The 25,288-nt window shown below is 43.1% G+C and overlaps 1 protein-coding gene across 2 annotated transcripts; it reads left to right on the forward strand.

The window, feature by feature from the left end:
- The first annotated feature begins 616 nt into the window (after positions 1–616).
- On the forward strand, positions 617–23,546 carry ADRB1 (adrenoceptor beta 1). Of its 2 annotated transcripts, XR_010141618.1 has the most exons (4): positions 681–2,402; positions 17,682–18,115; positions 18,812–18,980; positions 23,295–23,546. XR_010141618.1 is itself a non-coding variant. In XM_063727765.1 (1 exon), the coding sequence occupies exon 1, from the start codon at positions 895–897 to the stop codon at positions 2,320–2,322; it is 1,428 nt and encodes a 475-aa protein (XP_063583835.1). In that variant the 5' UTR covers positions 617–894; the 3' UTR covers positions 2,323–3,651. The 2 variants fall into 2 exon arrangements, 1 of the variants encoding a protein (XP_063583835.1); XM_063727765.1 differs by lacking the exons at positions 17,682–18,115; positions 18,812–18,980; positions 23,295–23,546 and having other exon boundaries at positions 617–3,651.
- Positions 23,547–25,288: the final 1,742 nt, after the last annotated feature.

Here is a 25,288-nt window from a genome sequence, read left to right on the forward strand (position 1 = left end):
TGGGTCCCGTGTTGACGGGGGAAGGGTTTTACACACACCCTGCTAGGCTACCCCACATCACAACCAAGCTCGCAGGGCAAACTCCTCCAAGCCTGGCGGACAAGCTGTCCCAGGCGCTCTGGCGCTTCCTGAACACCAAGCTCCCCTCCGCGCTCAAGGGAGCTAGCGCTCTGTTCCGCGGGGAACCCCGGCACTGCAGGTCGAGGGGATGCGGGGGCAGCGGGGGCGCAGGAGGGAGCAGAGTGCGGGAGGCAAACGGGGCGCAGGAGCGGGTGCGGGAGCGAGTGGGGGCTGAGGGAGGGGAAGGGGCCCCGGGGGGGAGCCAGGCGCGGAAGGGGGCGCGGGGGAACAGGGACCTGGAACCAGCGGGCGCAGGAAGGGGCGCGTCCGCAGGAACCCGCGGGCGCACTGGAGGCACTAGCTACGCGATCAGCCCGGGACTCTCAGGAGCCGCTCAATTGCCAACGGGAGGGGGGTGCGGGGAGTTGGAGGTGGGGGGGGCAGACCAGACGGGGGCGTGCCTTTGCCCGGATTGGCTGCAGGAGCCTGACGCGAGGCCCCGGGGGTTGGCTTGGGGAGTGGGAGCGGGGTGGGGTGGGTGCTGGGTACCGGAGCTGCGGGCCCGGCGCGCTCAGAAACATGCTGAAGTCCCGGCGGCTCTTCCAGCAGCGACAGCGGCTCCAGCAGCAGCGGCGGCGGCGGCGGCGGCGGCAGCGACAGCGCTCGGCTCCGGCGGGAAAGGCGCCCGGCGCCCATGCCTCCGGCCCCGCGCCGCGGCTGCCCTGACCCGGCCGCGACCTCCCTCTGCGCACCCCGCCGCCCGGGCTTCTGGGGTGTTCCCCAACCACGGCCCAGCCCTGCCACACCCCCCGCCCCCGGCCTCCGCAGCTCGGCATGGGCGCGGGGGCGCTCGTCCTGGGCGCCTCCGAGCCCGGTAACCTGTCGTCGGCCGCACCGCTCCCCGACGGCGCGGCCACCGCGGCGCGGCTGCTGGTGCCCGCGTCGCCGCCCGCCTCGTTGCTGCCTCCCGCCGGCGAAGGCCCCGAGCCGCTGTCGCAGCAGTGGACAGCGGGCATGGGTCTGCTGATGGCGCTCATCGTGCTGCTCATCGTGGCGGGCAACGTGCTGGTGATCGTGGCCATCGCCAAGACGCCGCGGCTGCAGACGCTCACCAACCTCTTCATCATGTCCCTGGCCAGCGCCGACCTGGTCATGGGGCTGCTGGTGGTGCCGTTCGGGGCCACCATCGTGGTATGGGGCCGCTGGGAGTACGGCTCCTTCTTCTGCGAGCTGTGGACCTCGGTGGACGTGCTGTGCGTGACGGCCAGCATCGAGACCCTGTGTGTCATTGCCCTGGACCGCTACCTCGCCATCACCTCGCCCTTCCGCTACCAGAGCCTGCTGACGCGCGCGCGGGCGCGGGGCCTCGTGTGCACCGTGTGGGCCATCTCGGCCCTGGTGTCGTTCCTGCCCATTCTCATGCACTGGTGGCGGGCGGAGAGCGACGAGGCGCGCCGCTGCTACAACGACCCCAAGTGCTGCGACTTCGTCACCAACCGGGCCTACGCCATCGCCTCGTCCGTGGTCTCCTTCTACGTGCCCCTGTGCATCATGGCCTTCGTGTACCTGCGGGTGTTCCGCGAGGCCCAGAAGCAGGTGAAGAAGATCGACAGCTGCGAGCGCCGTTTCCTCGGCGGCCCCGCGCGGCCGCCCTCGCCCTCGCCGGTCCCCGCGCCCGCGCCGCCACCCGGACCCCAGCGCCCCACCGCCGCCGCCGCCACAGCCCCGCTGGCCAACGGGCGTGCGGGTAAGCGGCGGCCCTCGCGCCTCGTGGCCCTGCGCGAGCAGAAGGCGCTCAAGACGCTGGGCATCATCATGGGCGTCTTCACGCTCTGCTGGCTGCCCTTCTTCCTGGCCAACGTGGTGAAGGCCTTCCACCGCGAGCTGGTGCCGGACCGCCTCTTCGTCTTCTTCAACTGGCTGGGCTACGCCAACTCGGCCTTCAACCCCATCATCTACTGCCGCAGCCCGGACTTCCGCAAGGCCTTCCAGCGACTGCTCTGCTGGGCGCGCAGGGCTGCCCGCCGGCGCCACGCGACCCACGGAGACCGGCCGCGCGCCTCGGGCTGTCTGGCCCGGCCCGGACCCCCGCCGTCGCCTGGGGCCGCCTCGGACGACGACGACGACGATGTCGTCGGGGCCACGCCGCCCGCGCGCCTGCTGGAGCCCTGGGCCGGCTGCAACGGCGGGGCGGCGGCGGACAGCGACTCGAGCCTGGACGAGCCGTGCCGCCCCGGCTTCGCCTCGGAATCCAAGGTGTAGGGCCCGGCGCGGGGCGCGGACGCCGGGCACGGCTTCCCAGGGGAACGAGGAGATCTGTGTTTACTCAAGACCGAAAGCAGGTGAACTCGAAGCCCACAATCCTCGTCTGAATCATCCGAGGCAAACAGAAAAGCCACGGACCGTTGCACAAAAAGGAAAGTTTGGGGAGGGATGGGAGAGTGGCTTGCTGATGTTCCTTGTTTTTTTTTCTTTTCTTTCTTCTTTCTTTCTTTTTCTTTTTTTTATTTTTCTGTTTGTGGTCCGGCCTTCTTTTGTGTGTGCGTCTGATGCATCTTTAGATTTTTTTCCCCCCACCATGTGGTTTTTGACACTCTCTGCGAGGACCGGAGTGGAAGACGGGTGGGTTAGGGGAAGGGAGAAGCATTAGGAGGGGATTAAAATCGATCAACGTGGCTCCCATCCCTTTCCCGGTAACAGGAACACTCTACCAGCCAGAGAGAGGAGAATGACAGTTTGTCAAGACATATTTCCTTTTGCTTTCCAGAGAAATTTCATTTTCATTTCTAAGTAATGATTTCTGCTGTTATGAAAGCAAAGAGAAAGGATGGAGGCAAAATAAAAAAAAAAATCACGTTTCAAGAAATGTTAAGCTCTTCTTGGAACAAGCCCCACCTTGCTTTCCTTGTGTAGGGCAAACCCGCTGTCCCCCGCGCGCCTGGGTGGTCAGGCTGAGGGATTTCTACCTCACACTGTGCATTTGCACAGCAGATAGAAAGACTTGTTTATATTAAACAGCTTATTTATGTATCAATATTAGTTGGAAGGACCAGGCGCAGAGCCTCTCTCTGTGACATGTGACTCTGTCAATTGAAGACAGGACATTAAAAGAGAGAGAGAGAAATAGTTCAGATTACTGCACATGTGGATAAAAACAAAAACAAAAAAAAGGAGTGGTTCAAAATGCCATTTTTGCAGTGTTAGGAATTACAAAATCCACAGAAGATGTTACTTGCACAAAAAGAAATTAAATATTTTTTAAAGGGAGAGGGGCTGGGCAGATCTTAAATAAAATTCAAACTCTACTTCTGTTGTCTGGTATGTTATTGAGCTAATGATTTATTGGGAAAATACCTTTTTATACTCCTTTATCATGGTACTGTAACTGTATCCATATTATAAATATAATTATCTTAAGGATTTTTTATTTTTTTTTATGTCCAAGTGCCCACGTGAATTTGCTGGTGAAAGTTAGCACTTGTGTGTAAATCCTACTTCCTCTTGTGTGTTTTACCAAGTATTTATACTCTGGTGCAGCTAACTACTGTGTGAGGAATTGGTCCATGTGCAATAAATACCAATGAAGCACAATCAAGATTATGTGCTGTGTGTCTGTAAAGGGTCAGTGATAATGAAAAAGACAGCTTGTTTTGTTCAAAATATAGACTGGATTTCCCATAGAGCTCTTTTAATAGGTTTCCATGACTCAATAACATAGCAAAATGCCTCCAGACCTAAATAAGGTGTTTACCTACTGAGAGCTACAGATTTGCCCTAAATTTTCACAGCCGGATTCAAGGTGTTCTAGACTACTTGTAGGCACTTTCAAGATCCCATCTGCTGCACTTGACTTAAGAAGTGACCTTTGTGATTGCATATCTCCTAAAAAAAAAAAAAAAAAAGTGATGCGGTCATTTAACTCAGCTGCAACTTTTCATGGAAATGCAGGAAAGACTAACTCATTGAATGATCAGTTGCCTACTTGGAATGCAATAAGTGGCTTCCACAGCTTATTTTTGTTTTCCAATAGAAAATCACAGCCTGCAGATGATCAGTTTGTGCAGATTTCTCCAGAGGCTGTTTAGAATGAAAAATGCTTTCATGGTTAAGCAAGAATGTATAAAAGGGCTTCTGAAGTAAATTTTTTTCTCTTATGTAGTTAAATAGATCATTTTGCCAGAAGTTCTGGGTGGACAGATCATAGGCAAAAGCAAGTGTGAAAGGATTTAAGTTTCTAACAAAATTACAGCACCCAAAGGATGGGGTATTTTTCATAAAGTTATTTCCTAAAGGAAGGGATAGTGCAATTCTGTCCTGAGATTAATTTTACATTCTCCAAAATACATTTAAAGTACTTACTATATTTTTAAATAAGCTTTTTATTTCATGACCATACAGTAAAGAAACCAAAGTAAAGAATATTAACTTCTGGCTTATGCTACACTTTAAATGAGCAGAGTATTGTTTAACAGGGAAAAGTTGAGACTGAATATTCTTTTTTGCAATGGCATATTCTAAAGACAAGGCAACCGTCTTCTGAGAAAGTTAATGACGTAGATGTTTTAGAGACCAGCAGAAGGTTGCATGAACAGTAACAGCCTCAACAAAAGCTGCTATGAAGTTTAACCCCTTTCCAGCAAAAAAAAAAAAGGAAAAAGGAGAGCTTCTTTAAGAATACAAAGATAAATACTTAAATAAACATATTTTGAAGAATGTAAAATCAGTCTCAGGATGAAATGTCACTATAATTTCCCTAGGAACCAAATATGGTTAATTTCTATCCACCCCCGACCATCAGTATGTAAGATGCATTTTCTTAGGGGTTTTGTCCTTCTTTGTTTGAAATTACTAGACACTGAAGTACCAGGTAAATGCTTCACTTTCTTGGTTTCCTGTTTATTTACTTATTTTGTCTAGATAAGTCTTCACATTTAAATAAAAAGAAATCTTCCCAGCCCAAAACGTATACGCAGGCCCTTCAAATCTCAGGTCTTAAAATCACTCAGGTCTTAAAATCATGAAAGTCCTTTAAGCTTTAAGAACAAATGTGTATAATTTGACTACTTAGTACACAGGTTTAGTCACTTTAGTGAGTTAGAGGAAACCACTGTAATCTTGGGGCCAGTTTCTATGTATTGGCAGGAAATAGAAAAGATTTTTGTGTGATCTCCCAAGCTCTCCAACTGAAAATTACATGGATTCAGAAACAGACCATGTCAGTGATTCCAAATTCCCATGAAGACTACTTTTTGTCACTTTTGAAGAAGGCAGCCATTGATTTATAATAGGAAATGTGGGGAGCTGGGCTGTCAGTCCCAGTAGCGATGGCAGTGGGAGGAGAAAGCAGCCAGTCCTGCTTAATCTGGTGAGACTGTGCACTGCAGAAATAGGAAGAAGAAGACATTGAGTGTGCAAAAAGGCAGCCTTACCCATGGGCTTGTGTGTATCAAAGTACCAAAAGCATAAACCTTAAAATCAAAGCAGGAAAATGTGATCAAGATTCATAGATTTGCTACATTGGACGTTACATTCAGGTTAAACACTAACAATAACTCAATGGAGATTTTCCAGGATTTATAAATTCTCTCTCCGATGTAGAAATGTGTAATTGGTATAGCATATGGCTTCATACTTTGGTGAACTTGCCTATATAAAACTTTGCAAATAGAGTTTATTTATTTGTTTCTTAGTCTATGCTTTCTTTGGAATTGGAATTATTAATAACTCCTAAGTGGCTATTGTGAAATCTTTCCTCGTTAAGCACATTTTCCTAGCTTATGTTAATTTCACATTTTGTTGAATGTGCCCGTTCCTCTGGCAGTATATAAAATTGCCAGACAGAAATTCTGCACCCAAAGTATCAGGGTAATATTAACATTTAAGTTTTTTGTAAGAGGTTCTCAGCAAGGATCTAAAGAAAAATTATTCTATAACTTTTGCTGCCAGTTATGAAAGACTTTTTAAAAAATGTTTTTAACCAAGCTGGACTCATTTGTTTATTTGAAGGAAAAAAATTAAAACCTTAGAAGTAAATTAAACACATTGGCACAGATAATGTCATTTTATTTGTACATTTCTAGCATAATGTGCTGAGAAATACTAATTCTTTTGACTCCCTGCCAATTTTCTACTAATCAAAATGGAGAAGATATGCACTGTTTGGATTATACCTAAAAATAGTTGTGCTACAGTCACATCAGCAAATGGAATTAAATTAATTTCTCTTTCTTCCTCTTCACATACACCCTCTGCACCATTTAAATTTCCATCTAGAATATTGCTCCTGAATCTCATAATTTTTTATTCAGTGCTTCCCAAATAACATTGCTACATTGCAATGATTTTTAAGCAAACTCTATTGAACTACTCTTCCGGCAGGATAACACTCTCCTGAAAATGCTATGTTTAGTCGGCTGTCATTTAAGGAGCCTCTACTAGATAGCTGTTATGATGTAATCAAAGAGGTAGGAATACTAGAAATAGATACTTTGTAGGCTAATTTATCTCATCAATAGTCTTTTTACCCTTTTGTAGGTGGAGGGCGATAGTGCCTGAATCAATCAGATTCGATCATTTGGTCATAGAACAGATAAGCGGCTTCAAATCCGATAGCTCTAATGACAGACTGCAAAAATGGTAGCTCCAAGAAGCTGCCACACTGCTGGCACTATCAGAGCATGATCTTTGCAGTAATGTTAGCAGCATCCAAGAAGGCTTTGTAAGCAACTGCTTTTAAACCTTCGCCTTCTCTTGGATGTTTGGCAATGATCACGTCCCCAGCTTCTATACCTGAAGATCATTCTTGTCTTAGAAACACCATACACACTAGCCCTTTTTGGAGCACTTCTTCGATTCTTTTTTTTTTTTTTTTTTTTTTTTTTTTGAGACGGAGTCTCTCTCTGTCGCCCAGGCTGGAGTGCAGTGGCGCGATCTCGGCTCACTGCAAGCTCCGCCTCCCGGGTTCACGTCATTCTCCTGCCTCAGCCCCCCCAAGTAGCTGGGACTATAGGCGCCCGCCACCACGCCCGGCTAATTTTTTGTATTTTTAGTAGAGATGGGGTTTCACCGTGTTAGCCAGGATGGTCTACATCTTCTGACCTCGTGATCCTCCCGCCTCAGCCTCCGAAAGTGCTGGGATTACAGGCGTGAGCCACCGCGCCCAGCGTTGGAGCACTTCTTCAATTCTTTCTGAGACAGGGTCTCACTCTGTTGCCCAGGCTGGTAGTGCAGTGGCACAATCATGGCTTACTGCAGCCTCGACCTCCCAGGTTCAAGTGGTCCTCCCACCTCAGCCTCCTGAGTGAGTAGTTGGGACTACAACCACGTGCCACCAAGCCTGACCCCTTTTTTTTTTTTTTTTTTTTTTTTGTATTTTTTGTAGAGACAGAGTCTCCCTATGTTGCCCAGGCTGCTCTTGAACTCCAGGGCTCAAGCAGTCCGCCTGCCGTGGCTTCCCAAAGTGTTGAAAATATGAGCTCGAGCCACCATGCCCAGCCTGCAATTCTTGAATAAGCTAGAAATATCTAGAATATCTAGTTCTTGATACATTTCTTTTCCTAGGAGCATTAATTTCTCACAAATCATTTCCTAAAGCTCTGATTTTCAACATCTGTAACATTTACAGTTCCATTTTTCCTGTCTCTCCGTATTCCCTTGCTCATAGCTGTTAATTAGGAGCAGCAAGACCACGCTGTTTTCTTCCCACTTATGACACAAAACTTACCTATGATGCATTTTAAATGTCAAGTTTGGGTTTCTTCCTGAGAATTTCAGTATTGCTCACAATTAGGTGGCAACTCCAAGCAGATAAAAATTTAAATACTTGTTTGTATTTTCCTATCAAAGGTGTTCAGGATGAGTTTAATATTTGGGGTGTGGGACTATCTTAGGCTTTCTTTTTTCTGATATTGTCACTTCGTAACCATGTGACCTTGTCAGTCTCATTATCTTGGTTTCAAAAGGTGACATTAGTTGTTCCACCTTCAACTATTTGCAAATTAGTTTTGCTAATTATTATTAGGCTAGCTGATTTGTGGGAATTGTGGATAAAATTTTAGGGGTGTAGAAAACTCTTTCAAGCAGATGGCCCACTATGGCCACAATGGCTGTCTAACTGTAGTTCCCACTGTGCCCAATGACCTTGGGGAAGTCAATCAGTTTCCTTGCCATTCAGGTTCACTTCCTACAAAGCCTGATCAGTAGCCTTTGTTTGTAAATCTCTTTGAGATGCTATGACAGAAGTTCTTTGCTTTGCAAAGTCTATCTTTTTGAATGCGTTCTCCTGGCCTCCTTTTCCCTTTCCTAGCAACTCCACCCACAGAAATCCCTCCGTCTTCTTCTTTTTTTTTTTAAGTGAAAAGAACAACTAAAAATAGCAAAAATATATATAATAGCCCATGCATTCAAACAAATGGTCCTTCATTTTTTGCTGCAATTAAAATTCTACAGAAACCACAACTGAATAAAATAATCTTCCCAAACTTCGGATTAAAAAACCTGTTTGCTCTGTGCTGAGCAAAAATTATTGTTTAATGATTCTTAACCCACAGCCACTTTGAGAAAAGAAAGCCAATTTGGAAAACTACTCAACTCTACAATTTTGCATTGAGTTATAAATACTAAAGCAACTATCTAGATTATTCTCCTTTTTCTTGGAATAGCAATTCGGAGATGAAAAGCACTGAGAGCAACAGGAGTTTATATTTTTGCACACCCCTCCTTTATGGGTTGCTGGGTATTGAGTTTCTCTGTTCCCAACCTAATAAACAGGTACAAATCTACAGGAACTTTACTGGCTTACAATTTCTGTTATGTTAACTACAGGAACGCACCTGCAAACTTGAAGTCCTTGTAAAAAATACTCTTAAAGGGTAAACATTAATAGACATTCCAATAACATTTTCTTCACTCAAGGGATTTTTTTTAAACCATTATAAGTAACATTTTAGTAAGATGCTCTTTTTAAGAAACTCGTTGCACTTAACTGATTTTGTGATCAATTCAGAGATAGTATGTTTTTTTTTCTTTTCTTAAAATAGGCATACTTAAGTAAAACTGAGTCACTCAGAAGAATTCCAGACTCTTCAGCATGGGAAAGATCTTGATGTGTCTAGTAAACACTACCCCAGCCCCGTGCAAGGTTATACCTAGATCAGTGCAGATCTAGAGAGATGATCCAGTGAGATCATTTTGAGATTTAAAGACCTGGTCTACTGAATAGCCCCTCCTATCAGCAAATGTTTCTTTTATAGCAAACCCAGATCCCTCATCCTGTTTTAACTCATGATTGATCTCAGGGAAATCTGAAAAACTGAGGACTGAGCCACTGTTCTTTATAAAAATCCTTTTGATGGCCAGGCACAGTGGCTCACACCTGTAATCCCAGCACTTTGGGAGGCCGAAGCAGGTGGATCGCTTGAGCCCGGGAGTTTGAGCCAGCCTGGGCAACACAGTGAAACCTCATCTCCACCAAAAATACAAGTTAGCTGGGCGTGGTGGCATGTGCCTGTAATCCCAGCTACTCAGGAGGCTGAGGTGGGAGGATCACTTGAGCCCAGGAGGTCAAGGCTGCAGTGAGCCCTGATCTGTACTCCAGCCTCGGTGACAGAGTGATACCCGGTCTCAAAAACAAACAAACAAACAAACAAAAAACCCTCTTGATGATATACATGTAAAACTGTGACACCCTCTCCTCAGCTTTCTATGCACTCAATAATTCCATTTGTTTTATAAACAACTTCAAATCCATTCATTCTTTCTGTTGTTCACTCGGGAATCATTTCCAGTAACAGGGATTCCTTCTAGCTAGAGACAAGAAAGAGCACAACAAGATACAAAATATTAAGTTCTGACCTGGTCTGATGTCCTCAACATGTCCTCATTCCTGGAATCATGCTAGTAACTTTTTTCAGTCACCAGAGTCACAAAGCTCTGAAGATCAGAAGAAAATATTGTGCAAAGTGAAGAAGTATAACATGAAGATTAGTAAACCTTTACAGTACTGTAAAAAGCATCCTGTAAGCATGGGACAAAACAGACATATACATTTTAAAAATGTAAATTCTATTATAGATAATTTATGTTTTATAAATTATAAAATATATAATATTTTTTTAAAAACGTAAAATTTTTCCCGGACCAGGCAACCAATTAAAACCGCCTCCCGAAAGGGCACATGTTTACAACTCTCTTCAAACCTTTTGAGTGTTAATATACCTAAAGGGACAAACAAATCTTATGTTTGTTTCTTTGAGATGGGGTCTTGCTCTGTCACCCCGGCTGGAGTGCAATGGCATAACCACAGGTCACTGTAGTCTCAATCCCCCAGGCTCAAGCGATCCTCCCATCTCACCCTCCCCTGAGTAGCTGGGACTACAAGCATGCGCCACCACGCCTGGCTAATTTTTGTATTTTTTGTAGACATGTAGTTTTGCCATGTTGCCCAGGCTGGTCTTGAACTCCTGAGCTCAAGCAATTCACCAAGGCTCAGATGATCCTCAGCCTCCTGAGTAGCTGGGACTACAGGCACATGCCACCACACCCAGATTTTTTGTTTGTTTTTGTGGAGACTGGGTCTCCCTATGTTGTCAGAGCTGGTCTCAAACTCCTGGGCTCAATTGATCCTCCAGCCTTGGCCTCCTAAAGTGCTGGGATTGCAGGTGTGAGCCATTGTGCCTGGCAGAGACAAAGTTTTTCACATTATGTGTGCTGGGAAAACACTTGGGGAGCGTAACTTTATAGAGGATTTCTGTGATTAGTCTTTTGTGATTCATATGTTCATCTGTTCTTAATTAAGGGTATCATGTACTGAGTGAGTGTGCTGTATGGGATGCACCCAGCCTAAGACAGAGCCTGTCCCCAAGGCAGTCACACTCTGGTTGGGGAGATTAGACATCCATGTGTTGAAAAATGACAAAATATGAGGCAGGTGTGGTTGAGTGCCAGATGCTTGGGCCAAAAGTAGGGTTCTAGACCAGTGCTATCTCATAGAAACACAATGCAAGCTATATATTTAATTTTATATTTTCTAGTACAATTAAAAATTAAAGTAAAAATAGATAAAATTAGTCTTTCAATATGTAATTGATCTAAAACATTTTTATGAGATATTTCACTTTTAAAAATAGTAAATCTTTGAAATCTGATGTGTATCTTCCATTTCTAGCCCATCTTAATTGGAACTAGGCACATTTCAAGGGCTCAATAGCAGGAGAGAGTGGATGGTAGGGTGGCATAACCTAGAGGCTGGATAACCACATGGACCTTAGATGAGGAGAGAAAATGGCATGAATGGCCATTCCAGGGGAAGTTATATAGAAGAAAACTGCATAAACAAAAACCTAGAGGTATGGGGAGTCAAGAAGAATGATCAGACAATGAATAGGCAGTTGTGGGTACTTCATTTTGATAGAGTAATTGGAGATAAACCTGGAAAGTGGTTTGGGAACAGATCAAAAAGTTTATGCAAAAGTGTTGAAATCTAATCTTCCTAAAAGCATGGAGATTTATAAGCAAGAGTGTCAGGATTAAAACAGTGTTTTAGAAAGATTCACCTGGCATCAGAAGGCATGATGGGTAGATATTAACATCTCAGTTAATCTTCAAAGTAATTCTAAGTTAGTAAATTTAAAAATCTCATTGTACAAATCAGAAAACTAAGATTTATGTAATTCCATATATGTGAGCTCATTATTAAATTGCTTTTTTTTTTGGAGACAGCGTCTCACTCTGTCACCCAGGCTGGAGTGCAGTGGTGTGATCTTGGCTCACTGCAACCTCTGCCTCCCAGGCTCAAGTGATCCTCCCACCTTAGCCTCCCAAGTAGCTGGGACTACAGGCACGTACCACCACATCTGGCTAGTTGTTGTATTTTTTGTAGAGACAGGGTTTTGCCGTGTTGCTCAGGTTGGTCTCAAACTCCTGGACTCAAGCCTTCAGCCTGCCTCAGCCTCCCAAAGTGCTGGGATTACAGACGTGAGCCACTGCGCCCAGCTGACCTTTTTGATTTTTATGTATCAACTTCAGGAGCTGACTCAGAGAAACACACTCCTACCAAGCAGGTTTCTGAGCGCATAAGTATGAGGGCCTGTTAATTGCCCAAGGTCATGCCCCTACGGAGGTAATGCATATGACCTCAGGCAGTTCGTTCAAGGCAATAGGTGAGCAGAGATCTAGTCTTGGTGCCTGACTCCTAAGTTAGTCTCTTTTTCATGTCTCCAAACTACTTGTCCATTCCCTACCAGACTAGAGGTTTCTTTAGAACTTGTCTTTTTATCTTTAACTCTGCAGTGCCTGATGCATTACCACATACATGGTATGCACTCTGAATATTCATTGACTGCACTCTACTAGAGTCAGAGAAACAAGCTCTCTAGCTCCCGCAACAGTCCAGGCACATAGTGGTAACAGGCCTGACTGGAGCTGAGCACTGCAAGAAGATGTGATATAACCCTCTATTTCTTTTGTACATCCAGATTTTCACTATTAGACACAAAGAATAATTTCTCTAGGAAAAGTGCTAAGCCTCAAATTGCAATGTATAATATATGGGACAACCTCTGCTGGTATCACAGGAAACAATGAGGTTTTCCAAATATTTCTAAGAAATGCACTTATTTCTAGAAATGGCACATCGATTGTTGGAATTCTGTACCTAACCAACATAAATTCTATAACCATAAAGGTGGTATATACTGTATGAAAGTGTACATCATTATTTAAAAATAGGCATTTCACCAAAATTGCTAAATGAGAACTACGTGTTCTAAGTTCTAGGTCAATTGTCAATGGGAAAAATACTTGATTTATTTGTCACTTATTGTATTATATCTTAAATGGGATTCTTTCCTTTCTAACTGAGAGATCCAGAGACATTGTTCTCACTGGACTCTACGGGGAAAAAAAAAGCCCCATCCCAAGCCCCAGTGCGTTCCGTGGACCCAGTCATCGTAGCTAAGAGAGCAGATTTCATTTCATTAATGTACAAATTTCTATTTTAAATGTTACTTCGGCCTGTTAATACTGTAAGAAATAATATATCCATAAAAATATATTTGGGGCAAACAAACATCACAGCCCTCTCAAGGTTTCAAAACAGATTCATAATCATTATCTTCTCATCTTAGCACAAAAGCTAGAGTTTATATGGGATCTTTAGCTGGTCCAAGTTATATGGATTTTTGCCTTTTGACAAAGCATTAAGACTTTACTTGAGATTTTTAAATTGTAGGTGTGTTCTCAGTCGTGCAGAATTCATTTTAAATAACATTATATTTTTATTCCCTTACCGGGATTATTGTTTGCAAGAAACTCAGTGTTGAGGCTTCACACTGGGAAGGTGGGAGCCAGGCAGAAGCTGACATGAGGAAACCTCCATGGGCCATGGCCTTGGGACATTTGCAGGCCCCCTGCTTCAAACACTCAAGAAACCTATTTGGTAAGGATGCATTTCTCTGTGTCAGCTCCTCAGATTGATATATGAAATCAGAAAGCCATTTTAATAATTCACAAGGTAGCGGTCACAAGGCCTATTATACATGCTGTGGGCATAACCAGATATTCTCTCTGTATACCCAGGGAAGACAGTATAGCCAAAAGGTTCACAGTAACCCTGGGGTCAGAACTGAGAAGCCTGGTTGCAAGGACTTACTACTGCATCCATTTTTACTGTGGCCCGGAACACTGGAAGTCTGCTGGCTTTGAGACCGACTCTTCCCTAGATAGGGATCGGATGGGCACTGCCAGCAGTGGACTCTGTGCCTCTCCTTTTTCTGTCACCAATAGCCAAGTGCCGCTCCCCTCTCTGCCCCATTCCCCAGTAGACAGATTCTTCCTTTATAGAAGTCGAGACACCTAAGCAGGTCGGTCAAGTCGTGTTGACCTGACTGTCTCTTTACAAGGACAACACATGTCTTTGCTCTCATCCATTATTTGACTTAGGAGGGCAGGTAGTCAGGAGGAGGTTTTGCTGCTTTCCCTACAACTCTTGAGATTAAAGCACATCTCCCATAGAAAAGCTACTGGTCCCTTTTCTACATTATAGGAACCCAGATACTTGGTTCTGTTAATCTTGCTAATGGAAATAGCATTGTTTCCATTTTATTTAACGATATAGCTCTTTTCCTGAAACACATTAAATATATGTCTAACCAGCATTCAAATCTTTCTTTCTCTGATCTGTATGTCAGATGAATTTGAACTCTAATTACATTTTCCTGATCTATATTGGAGAAACATCGTAGCTAACTGTGCCTCTGAAAATGCCACACTCTTAGGTCTGGACTCTGGACAGATGTCTTAGACTCTGGACAGATGCCTAAGAGGTGAATCATGTTTATGCAGGGGATAAAAATGATGGTTTTGTGATGGCACTGAGGAACTGGGTTCAATCTAACACATGTTAGATTGCGGTTGTAGGGCAAAGTTTGAAATCTGTGGCAAAAAAGATGATTGCATTCTTAGGCTTTTTGTTTCCAACCAATATAATAATATATTGTCACCTTCCTGTATTACAAATGCAATTATAATACAATAATACAAATACAATTTATAATCATTTATTCATTTGTTTTACCTACTACATGCTGGGCCCAATAGAGTATAGGGCAAGGCAGACACTGTCCTCGAAATCAGGAAGCTACTGTAGCTAATGTTTCCTCCACTTGCACTTTTGAAGAATTAATAGAGACAAAGTAAACAAGTGCTTTTTAGAGTTCATTTCTCAGAAATCAGAACTAACTTGCAGGATGTCAGTCCAGTTGGGAAAGGTGAGAAAAGCATTTTATTCCTTTTTAAGGGTGTCCACAAAACCCATATATTGGAAATGTCAAAGTTAATATTACATATACACATGCATATATATGTATATATGTGTATATCTTTTTAGGTAAAATATATGGGATAGTCCCACAAGCTCTTCTCTGAGGCCCCGTGGGGCAAGATGTGTTTTGGGATTCAGAATCTGGAGGTTTTAGGAAGGTAATATGGTTCATATACTAGATATTACATAACACCTGAGCAGATATCAGATATTACATAACACCTAAGCAGGGTCCAGATCAGCATCTTATAATCCAACATTGGTGTCTCTACTGTGAAATGTATGATTATTCACAGTAAGTGGGTAAATAATGACTATAAATAGCCTCACACCACTTCAAGTCAGATCTTGCTGCCAAATGAGTTCAAGTAAGGTCACGTTTGCTGCCAAATGAGTTATGGAAAAAGACTCTTATCTTCAGAGCTTTCTGGATTTGGGAATTTGGAATAAGAAGTTGTGGACCTGTATTATGGAATGTTCCTTCATAGAAAACCATCTACTGTTTAGGAAAGGCAATAAAATATATTTAAACCTACCAGTTATATTACATTAATTGATTTAGTAGTAATATTATTCAGCAATCAATTAATTTGAGGAATAAACACTTACTTAATAGTGGCAATTCCCAGGAGATTTTGAACCAGCTAAGGTTACATCCTGTTAGCAGATATTAATAGCCAAAGGCATGATTGTGATGTGGGGACAACTTTTTTTGGAAACAATCCACAGTAGTCAATATATTATATAGCCAACCTTCTGTTTAGCAGAGACCAACCTATCAGCTAAGAAAATATCTTTAGTGAATACAATGCTGATTTCAAAGAATCTCAGAATTGGAAGTGAACTTAAAAAAATCACTGTAGCCCAACCATCTCTCAGAGCAAAGATTCTTCTTATTCTTGAGACATCAACCCCTTTAAGATCACAAAAGAAAAAAGAAAAGGAAAGAAAGAGAAAAAAGGCTATGATCTTCATCCCAGAAAGATACACATAATCTACATATGAAAATCATCACAATTATTTTCAAGGGGTCCATTAAGAACTCCTGCCTTAGATTCTTGCCGTATTTGAAAAGAAAGCTAAGGTAAAATTTCACAGCAATCTTAGTACCACAGAGAGCTTCTTTATTTTAAGCTGCTTCATAAATTGCCTGTGGTCATATGTCTTGGTGTCGTCTCTGACATTTATCTCAACTTATGATTTTCTATGCAGTATTTATAAGATAAATATTTTTGAACTCATTGTGACCTTTTGTTTTTATTTTAAAGGTTGGAAAGAGGAAAAGTAATGACATTTTAGCTTTTCTCTTTGTATTTTTACATTCTATATCATTCATAACTCAGAGGGGTGAAAAAAGAAAAAGAAATCCTCTAAGGAAAAGGCCTAAAATGTCCTACTAGTAAATGTATCAAGCATCAATTTTCAGTTTGACATTAACTGAGAAAGGAAATGATGAAGTAAATTTTCTAAGTGCTGAGCTGTCACGGGAAAAAGGATTTATATTAGTCTCTGGCATGAAATCATGATTTAGATTTGTCAGTATTAGGCACTCAATTTATTTTCTTTGACATTTGTAGGAGACTGAGGGGAGAGGGTTCTGGGCATGTTGCAGTGTACACTTCCTTCTGCACTCTCATCTGAATTGTTCATGAAGAGCATCCTTTTCAGCCTAAGTGTCTGAAAGAGGCTCACCAACCTGCCATGAGGCAGTGCTGTGGCAGATCTGCAGAAGGAGTGCATGAACCCCCAGCCACACTGATTTCTAAGTGAGCAATGGCTTCCTCCACGCATGGACAAGAAAACTTTCCTTGAGCTTCTTTCCATTCAGTCTAGCAAAATGGAACATAAATGGTCCCAAGTACAAGTCGGATCCCACCTGAAGTCTCACCTGTTAACTTGGCTCCATCCAACAGCTTGCCTCATTGTCTTCACATGCACACAAGGCCAAGCCAGGGAAACACCAGGTAGGCTGGAAAAATAAGCCTAGGTGATTGGTTTCTGTCCCATCATGCAATATTTCTTATCAGGCTCTGCAACTGGGCTTTGGCTGGGCCTCAGCCCAGAGTTTGGGGAGAATGGAGAGCTCCTCCTTAGATCAAGTGGCCAAGGGGTGTGGAGGTTTTCCTCTCACATTGTTACCATTGAGGACCATTTCTTCTCCCCTCCCAGTAGGAGAAAAACACTCAGTCATAATAATTAATGTGCTTTGGAGTTATTTGGTGTCAAAAAAATACTATGAAGATTACAGAAAACAGAATCTGAAACAACCTTGAGAACAGTATGCTGAGTCAAAGAACCAGACGTAAAAGGCACATCTTGCATGAGTCCATTTATATGAAATATCCAAAAAAGGCAAATTCATAGAGACAGAATGTAGACTAGTGGTTGCCAGGGGCTCGGAGGAGGGGGAGGGAAGAGTAATCGCTTAATGGGTCTGTGGCTTCCTTTTGGGGCGATGAAAACTTTGTGGAACTAGATAGTGGCAAAGGTTGCACAACCTTTTGATTGTACGAAATGCCGCTGAATTGTGAGCTTTAAAATGACTAAGATGCTGAATTTTATGTTATGTGTCTTTTACCATGATAAAAAGAAAAATCCTATAGGGTTCTTTTCTATTAGGCTTGCAATTTGTTTAGCTAAACAAAATCATGTAAAACCAAAACTGGGGAAGCTATTTTAATAAAAGAGAAAGGAAGAAAATTACCATCGCTTGAACAATGGTGAAATATATTTTTATCAGAGTTTAACGCATGCAGGGAGGAATCTTACTCATCACAAGCCAATGCGATTTCTTCTTTTACAGATAGAGAAGTTAAGGCTTTTGTGGTAACCCAGTCTTCAGGAACAGACATCTAGATTTGAGTCTTTCTCTGCCAGATTTATGGGCTATGCAATTTAAGTGCAGTTACTTGGGCTCTCCGAACCTGTTTCCACATCAGTAAACTGAAAATATCTAGGGCTGATCTTTTGAAAATATCATCAGACCTCACGATTCACCAAGCCAAATCAATTAGAAGTTACTTCGAGAAGAGAGAATACCACCATGACAAAATCTTAGCAGTGCCTCATAAAAAGGAAGTCAAAATGGATATTTATAGGGTTTTAGCACCTGGGGCACATATGATTCACGGCAGGACTTTCAAGGTGCAACCGGTTGAGATTGGATAGGCTTTGCAACATAATAGTGTAAGATTGGCCGGCTTAGCAGCGCAAAGGTCTTGAAGCAAGTCTTGACAGGTATACTGTTGTTTGAATAGCAAGCTGCTTGCCTGTTGTCTCAGATAAATTCCTACAGGAATTTTCTGAAGCAAATTGTGCAGTTATTTATTGATTTACAGTCTTACTCCTGTTGAGGGAAGTGTTCCTGGAACAAACAACTAAATTGTGATAACACAGGTGGTCTCAGTTTCAGTCCTGAGTCTGTCATATCTGACACAGGTTGGAGTTCCCAGAGAGGCTATGGTCACGTGTCAAGTGCATAGCCTGGGCACTCAACACATCCTTCATTTTTTCCCAAAGCATCACCACCATTTCCACTCAAAACTTGCTCCTTGATAGTGAATCTCTGTCAGAACCAGAAGCAAGGTTTGTGCTGTACAGACCGGAACCCTTCCTGCCATCCACAGTGGGACTGGGCTCCACTTCTTTGGTCAAAGGCAAATTAATTCAGCTACAATAAAAAGTCCCAAGTCTTTTCACCACCCTGAATGAGGCAGCAGCAGAGTGCAGGGTTATGATGCTGACAGACCGAGGCCCTAGGTTCCCTGTCGCTTGATTTGTGACCCTAGGCCAGTTATTTCCCTCTTCCAGCCTCACTTCCTCATGCTGAAGATGAGGACAATCGCGCTTAGCACACAATACATATTTGGCTAACTTTTTAAATTAGGTAAATAAATTGTTCTCTCAAATTTTATTTAAATTTTTTTTTCTAAGGTTGCAAAAAGATGAAGCTTTTTTGTTTTGTTTCCATTTATTTCTGGTTGTCCCTTATCTTCTGGGAGGACCTGGGTTACGGCTCCCTGGACATGAAGGAATCAGCCTTTCCTGTGGGATCCTGGGCCTGACCTATTCAGAGGGAGAATGCGGAATCTCATGGGACAAGGTGGGTGCAAGGGACCCACAGACAGATTTTTCAAACCAAAGGTTAGATAAACATGATCAAATCTAAAAATATTCATTCTTAGCTACTCCGCTCTCTTTTCCTATTACTTTCAACACCCCTCGTGTGGTTGAAATTTGTAGCCGTTCCCATTCAACCTGCTTTGCTGCCTAGGGGTCAAATATAACAGTTTTTTTGCTTGTTTGTTTTTGTTTTTGTTTTTGCAGTATTTATTTGTATAAACTAGTAGTTTTCTGACTACAGAAACATCCACATCCATATGGCAGGTCAAATCCGTGCTATCAGAGAATTGTGGATAATTCTAATTTTGAACACTTCGAATGGAAGCTTTCAGAAAAGGCCCCTGAACTGGGGATTGGGACCTGCATGGGTTCTAATTCTCTCTGCCCCCAGTAAGTTTGTGGGAGCAATTTTATATCTGGTAATCCCAGTGTTGAATGTGCAAAGGCTGCTGGTTGAACCAGGTAACCACTAAGGTATTTTCTTAGCTCTGATTAATTGTAATTACCCTACTTTTAACCATTGATGTATTCTTGAAAGTTCAGGCTTTCCTTAAAGGCAAATCCCATCACTTTCTCAGGGGTTTTAAAAGAAATCCAAGTTAATTAATTAATTTATATCTTTATATCAAGAAACATTTATTGAGCTCCAACGAGAAGCCAGGTACTATGTTAGGTCATTGGGTCATGGAAACCCAGGGCGCTGGAGACCTGGAGGAGAGCGTGACCAACATAAGTCTCTAACTTGGCAAGGTTTACTGTGAGACCCCCAAGGAGGGAGCAGATTCTAACACTGGCTGGGACAGTCAGGGACAGCATCACCCACAAGGTACCAATGGGCTGAATCTTGAGTGGTGAATTGTTTTTGCCCAGATGAAAAGGACATTCCAAGCAGAAGGAAGAAACTCTCAAAGGCATGCAGGCAAAAAAGAGCAAAGGACGTGTTCTGTGTTCCAAAGACAGCAGGAACATTTGCATGGCCGGAGCAGAGGCTGCCAGGCTGGCCCAGTGGGAAAGGATTCCTGATAACAGGCAAAAGCTGGATTGGGAAGGAGTTTATATATCTTAATAAGAATTTTGGACTTCATTCTGTAGGGAAGAGAGTCACTGAAGATTTTAAGTACAAGAATAACTGGGTCAGATTTGAGTTTTTTCACAAGCAATCCCTGGTCACAGGGGAGATGGATGGGTGGAAAAAGAACTAAAGAAGATGGCAAGAGAAGGCCGTCAATTTCAAAATGGGAGACAGGTGGAGGAGCAGTTTGGGGAAGTTCACAGTAAACAGATGTGTGGTTTAAGACTCTTGCATCTGTGGGGATACAGGGAGAGATGGCCACCAAGCACCTAGGAAAATAGATTTGTGCCTCAGGGAAGGGTTAGAGAACAAGGGAGTTATTGGAGGGACTTTTCACTTTTAACTTCAGGTTAGAAGTTAAATGCAAAAGTGATCTCATACACCAAAAACACCCCAAAATAAGTAGGAAAATAATGATGAGGAGAAGACAAATGATGGGGAAGAGAACAGTCATTTCTACAGTCTTCCTTGGGCTGGTTTTCAAAATGACAAGTCTTTTTTACATGTTGAAGGATAAATATCTCTTTTGGATAGCCAATTTAGACATCATATGCATATAATAATGGCCTCATTGTCTCTAACTCAACACTCTGCCATGATGCCCTGAGTAATTGTAAATGCTCAAGTTGCACAAAGATGCAAGATCCAAGGATACATCTGCATATGTCCACTGAAGATCACATTTTAAACCTTAATAGCTTAATAACAGGTGAGAAAAATACAGATTCCAGTATTATTAAATATGTATGCATGTGTATCCATATATGTGGTGTGTGCATGTGAGTGGTGTATGTGTGTGTGTTCACATTCTTTCTCCTCCTAGGAAAAGATGATGCATTAGCTCAGGTGAGTTGCCCAGAAATAGCTAGGAAAAGGTCATGCTCTCCTTCTTCAGAGTTTCAGGCTGTTGTCCTCATATGCCCAATTTATGCAGGACTTTCCCCTACATCATCGAAAGAATGTGTTTGGCACCGGGGCCTCGGTATCAAGCAGACAACATATTTCTTACTTTAGAAGTGCAAGTGGTAGAATAAAGAGCCTGAGAACCGGAACTGCTGCCAGAAATAGCAGGGCAAATTCACCCACTTCCAAGAAGGTCACTCAGTCTCAGAACAGGGTGCAGGCAGATTGAAACAAATTCTTGGCACTGCCTCTGCCATGTCTGCCTGTTGCATAATGGATGGTTCTTAGTTCTCTTGATTGAAAGTGCTGGTGTTGACCCGACATTTTCTGTTCCTCTCTGGTATATCACTTTCCAGCCCATGTCAAAACAATCACTATTGTCAGTGACCTTCCCTAATAACTCAGTTCTTCTGTATTTAACAGCTACCTGTTGAGAATCCTATTTTTGACAAACAATTATAACCTAAGAGCTGTCATCTGTCAGGTTTTAAATGTTTGTTAAAAATAGGAGTCCCAGACATGTAGCCATTAGGCAACAGAAAGCCAAAAACAATGGGAAGAGCAAGCAACAGCAGGAGACGTTAATCACATCTGGATTCATTACTAAACCTCCACTTTGGAAGGGCCATAGTCAGTGGCAAATCAGGCAGACTTGGAGGGTGATTGCTCTTAACAGAAGCAGTTCTACTGACCTTCAGGAAATTATGTCCTATGGACATCCTGCTCACATTAATAAATGAGAGCAATGCTCTTTTGGTGGAGGGAGGACCTGTCCTAGAGTAGGAATTGGAAAAATAAGATAATGTCTAAAGAATGACGCATAACTCAGGAGAGTGCTTTGAAACCATAGCTAATTTTTCCTCTTTTACTTAGCACCACACTAACTGCTTTTATGAATTACACCACTTGACCTAAGAGAACACTGTGAGGAAAGTACCGTGTTGTCACATTTTGCTGATGAGGAAACTGAGGCTTAGAGAAGGTCAAATAACTTGCCCAAGAAGACAGAGCTGGGAAATTGCTGTATAGGACTTCAGGAACCCAGGCACTTTCCATAGAGCCCACCCTCTTAACCACTCCATTCTTTCTCCTACCTATGACACAAAATGCCCTTTTATGAAAACTGAAGCAGAAGCACCACCTCTCCACCCCATTGCTGAACTCTCTGATTCAAGCCACACTTGGCCAGGAGGGTGGTGGCAGCCTGGGCTCTGGTCAAGAGAGAACTCTCTAAATCATCCTCCAGTTGGGGAGTGAAGGTTGCAATTTGTTCCATGGCCTCATTCTGTCTTATTCAACACTCTGCCACGATGCCCTGAGTAACTGTAAATGCTCAAGATGCACAAAGATGCAAGATCCAAGGATATATCTGTATATACGTCCACCAAAGGTCACATTTTTAACCTTAATAGCTTCTGTTTTTACCCAGGCCCGTGACTCCTTTTCTTTTCTCATGCGTGATAGAATATGTGCTTTTCTTCCTGAGCTATACCCTACCCATTTCCTTGGTCTTAGCTTCATAGTATTTTTCCACTGTTTCCTTTGATTTAGAGAAATTCAAATTTTCAAATCTACAGAGCCCTAGGACATGGGAGACTATTAATTTCACTAGAGCAGAAGATCTTTAAATAGTAGCCCCTGGTAAGTTGGATTCTGCATCATTAATAATCACCTGGAGGACAGAGGAAGAGAACCCCATTAATTGACAGTCAGTCAGAAATGAATATAAAACATCTCTGAAATGCTCATTGTTAAGTGTTTATTGAGGCCCATCATATGCCTGTGCTGAATACTAAAGTACCAAAACATTTCCAAAGAACTTACAGTCTGACTGTACTCCAAAGAATAGAGGCAAATATGATATTATATGTAATCAAGTGTGAAAATGTGCACAATGTGGTTCAATTGATGGAAGTTTGTTGTATAATCATGTTTTGGTCACACACCTACAATATCAAGTGAGCTACTATTTTCTCAGTTAAAATTCAAAGTCCATAATTTTCTGTGAGAAGCTATGACATCACAATAAAGACACTGATCAGGGTTTTTTTCTTTCTGGCATTTAGATTTTCTTTTATTTGAAGCTCTTTTAATGTCTTTGGAATATTTAATAAGAAATGCAGTTACTATTAAATATGCAGTTATTAGCCACAGATAGTACTTCTCATTGTAAATAAAAGTTATTTTCCCAGCACCCACTAGCTCCTTAAATGTTATTTCAAAAATGCATTCTGTGTGATGATACTTTCTTAGGATTTCACTTTTGGAATCCAAATAACAATAACGATCCCTTTCTCCCCGTGAAATGCATCTGTTCAGAGCCCTGATGACACAGAAAGAATTCTCAAGGTCTCCTAGAGAAAATACTTCATCAACTTGATGGCCAACATGAGATTTTGAAGAAGGGAAGACAAGTGCAACTGGATGAGGACAGTGCACAAAGGCCTTCTAAATTCTTCTGCAGTTTGTAGTGCTACAGATAAGTTTTTCCATGGAGCAGTCCAACCTCAGTTGCTGCAAGACCTGTTTTTTTTTTTTAAACAAGTCAGTAAACTAACTGGAACTTCTGTCAAGTCTTGTGGCTCTGTATAAATGGGTGCAGATTCAACTTGACACGTTAATTTCTTTCTAGAAAACAATTTATATTCATAGAATCATGGAATCCCAGAGAGGGAAGGGCCTTCGCAGTCAGCCTGTCCAAACATCAATCTCGTGCTCGCATTGTTCATTTCAAAAGCAGTCTGTGTTCCAGAGCAGCTGCGCTCAGGCCCCAGAGGCTGGTATTTTGCATGTCCTCTGTCCCGTTGGGGCCGTTCAGGATGAACATCCCTCGTTGGTGATTATTTTTGCTGGGTTGTATGGACAGATTCTGAGTGATAGGTTGGTAGTTTGTGAGGATTAGAGATTTTGAAAAATGCTATTTATAAAGAGAGATGCCAATGTTATTATTTTCATCTCTGTGTGAGGAGTCCGAGGCCTAGAAACACCAAATGGGCAGAGCTTGAATCCAGGCCAGGGAGGCTCCAAAGCCTACGCTCTGATGCTCTTTCTGCCAAACCACACTGCTGGGATATTTTAACAAACCCGAGAAAGAATGAGGGAAAATAACTTTTTTTTTTTTGAGACAGAGTTTCGCCCTTGTTGCCCAGGCTGGAGTGCAATGGCACAATCTCGGCTCTCTGCAACCTCCGCCTCCCGGGTTCAAGCGATTCTCCTGCCTCAGTCCCCCAAGTAGCTGGGATTACAGGCACCTGCCACCACACTCGGCTAATTTTTTTGTAATTTTTGTAGAAATAGGGTTTCACCGTGTTAGCCAGGCTGGTCTCGAACTCCTGACCTCAGGTGATCTGCCCACCTTGGCCTCCCAAAGTGCTGGGATTACGGGCATAAGCCACCATGCCCGGCCTTTTTTTTTTTTTTTTTTTTTTTTTTTTGAGGCAGGGTCTCACTCTGTCATCTGGGCTGTAGTGCAGTGGGAGGATCTCAGCTTACTGCAGCCTCAACCTCCTGGGATCAAGCAATCCTCCCACTTCAGCCCCACCGAGTAGCTGGGACTACAAGTGTGCGCCACCATGCCCAGCTAATGTTTGTATTTTTGTAGAGATGGAGTTTCGCCATGTTGCCCAGGCGGGTCTCAAACTCCCGGACGCAAGCGATCAGCCCACCGCTGCCCCACAAAGTGCTGGGATTACAGGTGTGAGCTAAGGCAAAATGACTTTTTAAAAAATAGATTAAAATGTATTGTTAGCATGGAGAACTAGAAACTGATTTTTGCGGGGGGGGTCACCCAGTAGCTACAGATATCTACCTCCCCTGCCCTGTATTTCTACATTTTTCTTTTCTCTATAGAAAAGTCTATACTTCCAAAAAACTCCAGAATGTAGTTTTATTTTCAGTCTCCCCTAAATATATGCAGATTTGACAGATCCCTTTGCCAGCCACCCATGAAATCAGATGAGTAATTTCAAATTGCAGGGCTGGAAAAATGACCAGCACAGAATAAAGACATGAGCTGGCAGCCGCAAAAGACAGATCTCAAAAACGAGGAGCAGTAGCTGAGAGGCTAAGAGAATCTGTCCTAGCCACAAGCGCTTGGAAAACAGAGGAAGTTGAATCAGGTAGACTGCTGTGAGTGGGAGGCTAGGGAGGAATTAAATCTTGAAGTGCCCAATAACTGTTTGGTGTCAGGTCTTGACAGAATGCAAGCTCCCACATGCCCGGTGACCAAGCAAATTAAGACAGTCCTGGCTTAGGCTGCCAACAGGAACAAGAGAGAGAAATCTGATGTCAGAATAAAGGCCTCATTGGCAAAT

Source organism: Pongo abelii, chromosome 8, assembly GCF_028885655.2.
Source record: "Pongo abelii isolate AG06213 chromosome 8, NHGRI_mPonAbe1-v2.0_pri, whole genome shotgun sequence".
In the NCBI taxonomy this organism is placed as follows: Eukaryota; Metazoa; Chordata; class Mammalia; order Primates; family Hominidae; genus Pongo; species Pongo abelii.

Coding starts and splice junctions, on each gene's coding strand:
- ADRB1 (XM_063727765.1), top strand. CDS start 895: ATGGGCGCGGGGGCGCTCGTCCTGGGCGCCTCCGAGCCCGGTAACCTG.